Genomic DNA, 12,041 nt, shown 5'->3' with positions numbered 1-12,041 from the left:
AAACTACTCGTGAATTTCTGATGTGTTTTTGTTGCCATTTTCAGGCAGTAACGGAGGCTACCGTGAGGAACCTGTAGACCACAGACTGACGGAGAGAGAGTGGGCTGAAGAATGGAGACATCTGGATCATGTGAGAATGGATTTATTAATAATTCTTACAAAAAATACTGTGCTGATACCACGGTACAGTAGTGATATTAGACGGTGAATCTCACAATACCTGTCTTTGTATTTCGCTTGAAAATCAAGAATAAAATAAGAAATTGTATTTTTTTTGTGTGTTATTTTATTATCATTTATGTTCTATTATGATATTTTTAATATTTTTAAGCTTTTATTTTTAGGTTTTATTTTTCAGTTTTAGGTGATTTATGTGATTTTGTCTTTTTTTTTTGTTAGTTTTTGTTTTAATGTTTTTATTTAGTTATTTGTATTTTAGTTTTAGTAATTAAACTAATTACATGTTTGTTTAATTTTTTTTATCTAATATTTATTCAGCTTATAATAATTCAGCTTTATTTCAATCAATGAAAATGTTTTAATAATTTTAGTTAGTAATAATACTGATTTGTTTTAAGAAATTAAGCCTATTTTAGTGTTTTTGCATTGTAAAATTATGAAAATTAAGAACATTCTCCATTGAAACGCTCATTATTATATGCAAACATCTCATTTTCAATGCTTTAATGCAAAATGTATATCATATATATATATGTGTGTGTGTGTGTGTGAATTTATGACATGTACTAAATTTTTCTGTCATCTCTGGTTGTAGGTGTTGAATTGCATTGTGGACATGGTGGAGAAAACGCGGCGTTCGGTGAGCGTTCTGCGGCGCTGTCAGGAGTCGGACCGCGAGGAACTTAATTACTGGCGGCGGCGCTCCAATCCACACGATGACGGACGCAAGAACGGGACGACATCAGTGAACGTCCCCTTCACCAAGACACACAGCCCTCTGTCAGCAGAGGGAATCAACACAGGTGAGTCGTTCAGTGTTCAGAATCATTTCAAGCTCAAACAGTTTAAACTTTGGCCCCTTTTTGCCACTGAGCTTTCAAAGCACTGCCTGACTTTAAGAGATGCAACTAAATTTAAGCTAAATATAGTCAAACCAAAGATTCAGACATTTTTGATATTTTTGATATATTTTTATAAAGTAAACTGTGACATATTATACCCAAAAATTCTTCATACAGTGGACTACCAGTAAAATTGATAAAAAAATTTGGGACCAAAAATTATTCAGACACTTTGACCTGACCATGTTTTGCTTAAGTGTTATCTGACATAATTAAGATTAATTTTTTCTGATACAGTTTAACTCTGAGATCTTGTAATATTTTATTACCATTTTTTTAAACTATAGTGAATAAACTGTAATAATGAATGAAATGTTCAAGGTGTCTGAATACATTCTGGTTTGACTGTAAATATATATATATATATAAGCAAAAAAAGCTTGCTTTAAAATAAAATGAAATAAAATAAAATATAAAGATGGAAAAACATTAAACTTTAAACTAAAAATCAGAAATTGATTGAAAAACTAACTGAAATATGTTTAAGTTGAAGCACTAAAAATATTAACTGGAAAAAACTAAAAACTATAACTGAACTAAAGCTAAAACTGAAATAAAAATAAATTAAACCTAAATAGTATTATTAAAAAAAAAAATAATAATAATAAAAAAGATGAAAGCACATAAAATTACCAAAGCTTAAACTAAAAATTAAATAGTATATAAATATGACTAAAATTATTTCATGTCTTAGGTTTTTTTTAATGTAATATTTATTTAGCTTATAATATTTCAGCTTTATTTTAATCAATGAAAATATTTTAATAATTTTATTTAGTAATAACACTGATTTGCTTTAAGAAAATATGCCTATTTTTATAAATATTAATAAAATAACACTGGTAATTTTTTTTTTTTAAAATATAAAAATAATCAGGGGTTCATTTAGAAAGCACAACCAGACTTTGAGAGATGCATTTAAATTTAAGCTAATTTTGCAGAGTTTGAGGAAATTTTTCAGTTTAAATCAACTTCCTCCTAGCGGTGGTGTGGTTAAGTGCGCGTCTCTATATGAGAGTATTTGTGTGTGTGCGAGCCTGCTGATCGAGCAGGTGTTGTGTATTTGGGTCCAATCTGAGGGAATGTCGTCTCAAACGCCGATGTCTGGCTGTGTTTCTCAACGCCATCTGTGACCAAACGCTGCCCAAGAATCACGAAGCGGCCCGTCCTCTCTCTCGTGCTTCCATATCCGTTCCTCCTGCATGGTTTTGATGGTAATTTGCTCCTAATATCTTTGTTTTTCTCTCACACAGACTCTCAGAGGGATCTTCCCCTGCGCTCCGGCTCTGGCTACGTGCCTGATGAGATATGGAGGAAAGCCGGTAAGGGCGGCAACCCAGATGCACCCTGGGAAACCTGTTTTCTCCCCTACCACCTGTTCCTCAGTCTCCTTTCTCATTAATCACACTTTCATAAATGAAACAAGCTCTGTGTTCAATATTGATAACTTGTTTTATTACAAGAAAATGCAATGTTTCAAACATTTCCAACAATCAAACATTCAAATTCTCTACAGAAGACTATAGTTTCATTATTCAGTTCAAGTTTTGTTCTCATCCAGTAGTGTCAGTGCAGTCAAATCGATGATATTACTGAAAATATTAAGTGTCTTTTAAACCCCAACTAAGCAAGCAGAGGTGATTGTGATTCATTCCTGTTGTTAGATCACACAAAATCCTGACGAACATCTCATTTGTCTTCTGCAGAGGAAGCGGTGAACGAGGTGAAGCGGCAAGCGATGGACGAGGTGCAGAAGGCCGTCGCCGAGGCCGAACAGAAAGCTTTCGAGATGATCACAGCCGAGAGAGCCAAGATGGAGAAAACCCTCGCTGAGGCCAAGAGGAAAGCCACCGAAGACGCCATACAAGTCATCAACGAGCAGGAGGACTCCAGTGAGGTGAGAGTTTTCTTAATTCACTGACCAACCTAACCAGATGCAGAATGTGCTGATATACATCATGAATATTTAAAATCATTCTATTCTATGCAAATGAGGCTCATTATAATGCAAACGTTAGTGCTGTTTGCCTGACCAAATCAACACCGCACTATTACCGCCCACAGAAAGTTTACTGCTGGTAAACAATTTTAAATCAAAATTAGGTGCTAAATAAAAAATATCACTATTAGCGGGCATATATTAAATAATAATAATAATAATAATATATATTATATTATATAAATAATAATAATATATTATAGACTACTGTTCAAATATTTGGTTTTTTAAAATATTTTTAAATAAAGAAGTCTCGTCTGCTCACTAAAGCTGCATTTATTTGATCAAAAATATATCAAAAATTGTGAAATATTATTATGATTTAAAATAGCTTTTTTATGTGAATATATAGTGAAATGTAATTTATTTTATTGATGAAAAGCTGAATTTTCAGCATCATTACTCCAGTCTTCAGTGTCACATGATCCTTCAGAAATCATTCTAATATGCTGATTTGCTGCTCAAGAAACAAGATCAAATAAATACTATATATATATGATCAAGTAAATACTATATGTACTATATACTATATAAAAGATTAAATACTATATATATATATATATATATATAAGATCAAATAAATAATATATAAGTGTTTTAATCAATTTAATGCATTTTTGCAGAATAATGGTATTTATAAAAGTTTGAATTTAATATTATATTTAATATTGTAACGTGTAATGTTTCTATATTTATATTGTAATGTTTAATATTGTAATAATGACCATAAGTCATGTGTCTCTGTGTGGTTGTCAGTGTTGTTGGAACTGCGGTCGTAAGGCGAGCGAGACGTGCAGCGGCTGTAACGCGGCGCGATACTGCGGCTCCTTCTGTCAGCACAAGGACTGGGAGCGACATCATCTCATCTGCAGCCCGGGGCTCCAGACGCAGCCCAAACCCATGTCCGCCCTGAGCGCACGCATCCTGGCCAAAGCCCCCGAGAGCGGCCCCGTCCCCAGTCCCGGCCTGGAGAAAACCTCCAACACCTCCAGAGCGTCCACACCATCCACACCAGCGTCCTCCTCCTCCACCCCGGACGCCAGCGGACACTAGCGGAAAAGACGATTGTAATTCATGGATGTGACAGAACCAGGATATTCAGACACATTTCTTGAGAGTCTATTCACTTCTAACCGACAGGACGACGTGTTTTTGGCTTATTTGGTGCAGATCTTCTGGTGATTGGTTTCACCCGCACAAACTGTTGTCAGTGTTACGTGAGCGTTTGTTTGTTTGTGTGCGTGAGTGTGTGTTTCTGTAAATATCAGAGCAATATAAAAGTGATGGATTCACCAAAGCTGTCAATGCTGTGACATGTTTCGTTCCTGTTCCAGACTTTATTAGATGACAATATTATCAGAGAATCGGTACTTTAGTGCATCAGATGTGCACTGTATGTACAGTAAGTGTGTGTTAAACATGGTTATCAAACCCTGGTCTGAAGGGACCAGTTTTGATCAGGGTCCGTTTGTACAATCATCAGCTTCAGATCCGAACGGTATAAAGACATAAAAACCACCAAACCAGGTCTAGTGTGAACCGGTCTGTGTGGATCAACACGCAAAACTCTAAAATCTCAGGAGGATATGTACATAATTTGATGTTTGTTCCACATGTAGAGAGTCAAGGGTTCGGTGAGTCTGTTTCTTTTCTTTTATTTCTTCAACAACCTTCGTTTCGTACGGTACACAACATGTTGATTTATTTTTTCATTATCAGAATGTGTAAAATATAACGGTGCAAGAGAATCTTTATTTTGTGAGCTACTCTGTGACATTCATTTTTTTTCCCCCTTCAAGAATTCTTGAATCTTGGTATGAAGTAGATATTAAAAAATAAAGACATTAACGTGGCCTTGGGGCTTCGGTGGTCTTTGTGTTTGTGAAGGTCGGCTAATGGATTTGATTGTATTGAAAATGTGGAAAAAATGAAGCACATCATAACAGTTTTATTATTTAGCTGATTTGATAGTCCATCTATTTAATAGTAATTTTAAGGTGTATTGTTTTTGCACTGATATTCATATAGAATAAAAAACCCTTTAAAATGTAGGGTAAGAAGCATTTACTGTAACAGATGCTAAAATATAACATTTAAAGAAGAGTTCACCATATGCATTAAATGTCAATTAAGTTGCCATAGAAAAAACTCACTCCAGCTGTCATCTGATTTACAATAAGTAGTCCAACATAAAATAATTTCACATATCACTATTGTGATAAAATGTTGAACATTTAAACCTGAGGTGAATAAATTGCAAATGTTGATTTTCAGATGTGAAATCTTTTAAGAGCCAAAACATTAAAGAAATGTGTTGCGATGAGATTTAGTGACCTCTATTGTCAAGAGACTAAAATGAAAAAATCTTACCTATGTACCATGTTTACCATACCATAGTTTCCTCCCCCCAAAATTAAGGAAAAACAGATATTAATAATACCTAAATATGCCATCATTGTACCATGGTACCGTCACAATATGAACGATTCTGAAAGCTGTTTACACAATTTCAAGAAGATCCCCAAATTAATCTAGCACGGTTTTACATTAGGTGATGTTTGTTTACAGTAGGTATTTTGAAATAAGGTTTCCATAGTAACTGTCAAGCAAAGAAAATGTCTTAAAGGGATAGTTCACCCAAAAATGAGAATTCTGAACAACTCAGGTTGTTCCAAAACTTTCTTTGTTCTGTTGAACACAAAGGAAGATATTTTGAAGAATGTGGGAAACTGAACAGTTCTGGGCACCATTGATTTCCACAGTATTTTTTTCCCTACTATGGAAGTCAATGGTGCCACAAACTATCTTAAAAAAAAAAAAAAAAAAATCTTTCTTTGTGTTCAGCAGAACAAAGAAATTTATACAGGTTTGGAACAACTTGAGGGTGGCAACTTGAATGATGTGAACAACTTGAATGATGACAGAATTTTCATTTTTGGGTGAACTATCCCTTTAAATTAGCTGAAAGTGAGTATTTCAGAAATTTGACAAGTGTTTTTCCACGTTCCTCCACTAGATGGCAGAAACACACTGCTTTTACCAGCTCTAGTCGTATGGATTGACTAAAGGAGTTCGTTAACATGACCAACCGACTGATTCATGGTCAGCTTTTAGATGAATTGTTAGTCAAATAAATAAAGTTTGTTTGGATTAAAACTCATGTAAATATATTATATAGGCCCCTGAGGGTCTATAATGTTATAATGCAGATAGCAATAATAACAGGGTGTCATATTTCACAGATTAATCTCTCTTGGGATTGGAGCATCAATATGTGTCACTTTCCACCTTCACAGTGAATCCATTCACCTTCACTATATGGAAAACAATTCTTTTTCTGAAGTGTTTTTGACCCGTTATCTTTAACCCTTGCTGTTGGGATTTTTTGTACCATCCTTTCACTTATTCAACAGTTATTTAACTATTAATTTCAAACCTTCATCAAAACTATCATAAGACTTTTGACTTGAAATGTGTAAAATTCCAAGGATTTTCAGCATGGATTTTTTAAAAAGAAAGTAGCCTACCATTTAAATATGGTAAATACACTGGTTTTTGTAAATCCATATTGAGTCCTCTAGCTGAGTTTTTTGCTTTGTAGTTTGAGGTTTTTTTTATTTTTTTGAGTGAACAGGCGAGCAGATTGTCTTATATTTTGATGCTCTGGAGGTTTAAACATTAACGTTAATGAAGACAGACAGCATTAGTCATTCATAACATGCAGATGTGCAGGATCAGTGTGTGTGTGTGTGTCTCATCTTCACCCACACACACTCATCCTCACAAAGATCTGCTCTGTCATCATGATACTATAATAAAGTTGCTTGACATTTAAGAGTGTTTTGGAACAACACGACTTGATTAAAGGTATAAATGACAGTCACGCAACACAAAAACCAGTGCAGAAATAAAGTCTGAATTCAACACCACCAATCATAATCACTTCAGTCGACACTCTTGACATTTCTGCCTCGGTGGGTTTGGATGTCTGTCACAGTGAACACACACACACACACACAATGAGAAATGTTTCCTTGCCATTTATGTTTTATTTTACTTAAGTTAACATTTTATTTTATTTCAAGCAACAAAAATGTTTTTTATGGATTTAGTAAATTTACAATTGAGTAATTTATTATAATTTACTATAGTTGCTGGGATGCACGAATGCCAAACACCACCAGAAGAGGGAGTCAGAGAGGAAAGTATATGTTGAGAATGAATACTGGCATCATGCTTACTAAATACTACAGTATTATACAAAAAGTAGCATGTGAACGTACACAACAATAAACTTTTCAAAAAATAGCATTGCTGCAACATGAAATCATTAAAAGAGGGGTAAGCGATATTTAAAAAATGCTGTTTGGAAGTTAGTCGGCCAGCAAACAACAACAAACGTGTAGCCAATCAGCATTAGGGGGCGTATGGCCGTCGAGGAGAGAGAACGAGCAAGAGGGAGATACAAAAGAGAAAAGCTCAGAAGAATATCACTGGAATGAAGGGTTATGACTGGGCAAGCGCTTTAGGACCGCGTTAATATTAGAAAAGCTTTCCAGCGCTGGAGAGAGCTACACGGGAAGGCCTGAAAACTGCTTTGATTCTGCTTCAAATGTGAGTAACACTGGGTTTGAGTGTCGTGATTGTCTGGAGCCGCTGTGCTGTTGCCGACTAACAACGAACTCTTGTTTGTATTTACTCTTGTGTACTGTACGTTCATTTTTTTGCACTTGTGTCGTTCGTTCATCATCTGTGCTTTATTTTTCGTAAAGCATTATTTTGTTGCACTTCAGCTGTGATACACAGACATCCACTCGCATTTCATGTGTAACAGAGGCTAGCTAGAAAGAGATGTGCAGGTAAACCCATCTCAGAGGTGCACTGACGACCGCTAAAAAACTGTGTTTAGCATATTTCCTTCCACCTATTTTTATGCTCATTTTGGGATATCGGATAAAAAACGCTGGATAGAAACGCCAAGATGCACATAAATTCTAAAAATGCGCATTAAAAACTTAAGCGCTCAAATGAGTAGGATGTTTTATGCTACACGAAAACTGTGCATAAACTACAATGGAAACACTTTTACTGAATAAATTCCTTGATGCGCATCAAAAAAGACATGTGACTTTGCAATGTGACAGCATAACTGGACCAATCTTGTTGCACAGCATCTGAAATGCTGTTTTGGTCATTCTGTAATGCCTGATGAGCCAAGTCTATCCTTAAAGTGGCTCAGTATAATTCCCTCCCAGAAGCACCTGCGTTCACAACCACCAAGCATCTGAATACAAGATAACATGACAGCGTTTATTGTTTCATCTGCGTGCTCTGAGGTGCAAATTATTATATGAAAATTATTATATACAGTGGCTTCTACTGCAGAAACTTCCATTTTTCTTAGTGATATTTAGCGCCAGCTGTATCAGGAAGTGACGTTTTGTTCTCTTTGACTCCTTGGATGGAAACAGTGCTTTATTCGCAAATGTTTTATGTGATATTCAAAGTTTGCGCATAAGCTAAATACGTAACTTTGGATGGAAACATAGCTGTTGTTAGTGCTCTGCGAGCGGGGTTCGAGACCGACTCGATGCAGTGTGGTTATGGTGCGTTCACACCAGACACGAATGAAGCGTTAAGCACGAGTGATTTACATGTTAAGTCATTGCAAAAACGCGATAGACATCCTGCGAATTGAGCATTTGACGTACGTGAATCGCGCGAGTTGAAAAATCTGAACTTTGGCGAATATTCGCGCCGCGTTAACCAATCAGGAGCTTGCTCTAGTAGTGACGTGATTACAACGTAGCGAGCGAAGGCAGAAATCCGAAACTACAATGGAGGACAAAATCATGGTCGCTGTATGTGGATACCCGGAGCTGTACGATACATCTTCATACTTTTATAGAAACAGGGATAAAAAGGATCTTGCTTGGAAGAAAGTGAGTGAGGAGGTCGGACAATCTGGTAAGTTGTAAAAAACGCTCTTTACTCAGTTTGAGCTATATATATACATATTGAGACTACAAGCTAGCTAAAGCCGGCAAATTGAGCTTATTCGCTGTATTTTACAACTACTTTCCCCTCCCATGACGCGTCTGTTGTGACAGTAAACTCGCGTCTGCGAGTAAACTCAAAATGTTCAAGTGCCCAACTACGCGCGAATAGCGTGATTTATAAGTCGCGTCTGGTGTGAACGCCCCATTAGGATTGGAGTGTGAGTTTTGGAGGCTGAGCAATGAAGAGAGGGGTGGGTTTGTTTGGGTTTATTTCAAATATCAACAATGTCCAACAGCGTTTTTGAAATATTACTTACCCCACCTTTAAGTGATTCAAGCAGTGTTGGGTAAGTTACTCTAAAAAAAGTAATTACTGAAGGTAACACAGTGCAGTGATTCCGGGTTCTACGTCAGAACGCTGATCACGTGAGCACCATGATATATGCGTGTGATACTGACGCAGTGCTGGCCAATAATGTTCTGACGTAGAACCCAGAAGCGCTGCACTATGTTTACTACGTCAACAGCCTAGGAGACTGACATGGAAGAAAACAAATTGTTGAATAAAGTCGTTATTTTTGTTTGTTTTTCACACAAAAAGTATTCTCTTCACTTCATAACATTATAGGTTGAACCACTGCACTGTTTTAACGATGTCTTTTACTACCTTTCTGGGCCTTGAAAGTGGTAATAAGAGGACAGAAAGCTCTCGGATTTCATCAAAAATACTTTAATTTGTGTTCCGAATATCAATGAAGGTCTTACTGGTGTGGAACGACATGAGGGTGAGTAATTAATGACAGAAATTTCATTTTTGGGTCAACTAACCCTTTAATATTAGCCTAAGAGTTAGTAATATATCAAGACGCAGATGTATTTATTCAAGTGCATGTTTGTTTGTGATTTTTTTTTTTTTTTTTTTTCGCACATTTTTTTAATCACTGTCCAATTACCCTAGTTGACAAGAACTTAAAAGTCCTAATTACTGTCTGCCGTCTCAGCGCTCAATGTTTCTGCATCATTTCAGAAGCATCGTGAAAAACCCCCGAACCATGTTATTATGAGACAGTGAAGCATCTTTACTGTTATTTGGAAAGATGTAGCTATAACATTTCTGACTTCTTAAAGTCTATCATGCTGCTTTATATTCACATATCATCCACAAACAATGTGACAGTGATACAAAAGATACGCTATTATAAAGTTAAAAGCTAAAATGATTGAAGAACAAAACCACACACAGAATAATCATTCGAGTTTTATTTTCATTCAAATGACTGATCCACATAAAGTGAAAAACCTAAAGCAAAAAGGTCAGGTTTGTGTTTTTCAGTTAAGATGCATGAATAGTACAACAACTAGAAGGTTTCCATGTTCATCGAACAATAAGACAGTCAAACCAGGATCTTACAGTGTCTATGCAGTAAACTAAAGGAATAGATCACCCTGAAATCATCATTCACTCCTCAAACACCACTTTTTGTGTTTATACAGGTTTAGAACAAGTAAATGAGGGTGAAATAGTCCTCTAAACACCTTCAGGAGGGTTTACAATACATCTCCATGAAAAGTCTATTCTATTCACAGTCAGACTCCTATGTTTCAAACTTCGCTTGAGAAATAATTGTTTGTTGCAAATCAGCTGACACTATAAAACGTCTCCTAATCGGCATGCAGTTTCATGTTCCAGTATCCAGAGAAGTAAATGTGACTTTAAAGGTGTTCAACTCGAGTAGCAGATCGTTTTGCTAGTGTTATCGTAATTATTTACAAGAATACATGAATTCTTGTGTTTCTTCTTGTTGTTTTGCTCTGAGAGTCGCTGTATCTGCATCAAAGCTACTGGCTTGAAAAGCTTCATCACGGAATGGAGCAAAACACGCTTTGATTTTCTATACATGCGAAGAATATCAATCACACCCATGCCTGTTAGCGTCGGGGTTGAGCACAATTCAGATCTGAAGATTCGGTTCACGAGTGTGAATCTGAATCAAGAATTGTGAATTCCAAAGAAATTCAATACAGTCACACAGAGGAACTCCATTAGTTCAACACAAGCTCTAAAACATAAATATTTACATCATTATTTTTGACTAATTATGCCTATCTATTCCCTGACATGTATATATATTTTCTTCTCAGTGTTTATCTAAACTTAAAGTTTAATTGTCAAAACAATTAAAAGCCATCAAAACAGATCTTAATTTTGCAGAGCAGATCACCATTCGACATAAAAATAAATACTACAAGCAAAATATGAATCTATTATTAAATAATAATATATTAATTATTCTTCCATTGGTCAATAAAAACAAAGGTAGCTTTTTAAATATAATGAAATATAATAAAATATATTATTTTAAATACTTTAGCATTCATATTAATATCTTTGTTTATGGAAATAATGCTAAAATAAAATAAAATAAAATAAAAATATTAAAAAATGTAAACAAAATAGAAATGTTGCCTTGGCAATAAACTGAAAAACTTTAAGCTGAAGCACTAAAATTATTAACTGGAAATAAATAAAAACTAAAACTAACTAAAAAAAAAAACTTAATAGCAATATTTACAAAAAAATAAAATGACAAAAGCACATAACAAAATTACCAAAAATGAAACTAAAATTAACATGAAAACTAAAAATATAAAAACTAAAAAAACTAAAACACTGATTCAAATTCAATATTTCTGTGTCCACTTTGTCCAAGCATCTGAATTCACTTCTGAATGATGCACAACCCTGTGTAACATGTTTTGTTTTCTGTGTTTTCTATCAGGCAGACATTATCTATAAAATGCAACACAAAAACGGTGTGTGATCTGATTTTTTTTTTTTTTTTTTTTTAGAGCTATTCATTAATTCAAAGACACAACGGGGTCATTTTTCCGATCGGGGTTCAGCTGTGTTTTCTTGTTGCTGTTAGTTGTTTGTCATGATCCACCAGGATGCTGTGAGAA

General features: G+C 35.1%; 2 protein-coding genes and 1 long non-coding RNA gene across 5 annotated transcripts in view; 1 reads left to right on the top strand and 2 right to left on the bottom strand.

The window, feature by feature from the left end:
* The window catches only part of cbfa2t2 (CBFA2/RUNX1 partner transcriptional co-repressor 2), a 37,425-nt gene extending 32,491 nt beyond the window's left edge, over positions 1 to 4,934 (top strand). For all 3 annotated transcript variants that reach the window (XM_051896177.1, XM_051896176.1, XM_051896178.1), the window contains exons 7-11: positions 45 to 130; positions 776 to 983; positions 2,336 to 2,404; positions 2,789 to 2,979; positions 3,838 to 4,934. In XM_051896177.1, the coding sequence (XP_051752137.1) occupies positions 45 to 130; positions 776 to 983; positions 2,336 to 2,404; positions 2,789 to 2,979; positions 3,838 to 4,134 (851 nt within the window). In that variant the 3' untranslated portion in view covers positions 4,135 to 4,934. The remainder of the gene's footprint in view (positions 1 to 44; positions 131 to 775; positions 984 to 2,335; positions 2,405 to 2,788; positions 2,980 to 3,837) is intronic.
* Positions 1 to 12,041, bottom strand: part of LOC127513950 (uncharacterized) — a 200,981-nt gene that overhangs the window by 98,674 nt on the left and 90,266 nt on the right. The gene's annotated exons all lie outside the window — the stretch shown is intronic.
* Positions 10,326 to 12,041, bottom strand: part of necab3 (N-terminal EF-hand calcium binding protein 3) — a 39,465-nt gene continuing 37,749 nt past the window's right edge. The window contains exon 13 of the mRNA XM_051896194.1: positions 10,326 to 12,032. Coding sequence (XP_051752154.1) covers positions 12,004 to 12,032 — 29 coding nt within the window. The 3' untranslated portion in view covers positions 10,326 to 12,003. The remainder of the gene's footprint in view (positions 12,033 to 12,041) is intronic.

The sequence above is a fragment of the Ctenopharyngodon idella genome, chromosome 6, assembly GCF_019924925.1.
Source record: "Ctenopharyngodon idella isolate HZGC_01 chromosome 6, HZGC01, whole genome shotgun sequence".
NCBI classification, from domain to species: domain Eukaryota; kingdom Metazoa; phylum Chordata; class Actinopteri; order Cypriniformes; family Xenocyprididae; genus Ctenopharyngodon; species Ctenopharyngodon idella.
This window is presented reverse-complemented; position numbering and strand designations above follow the sequence as displayed.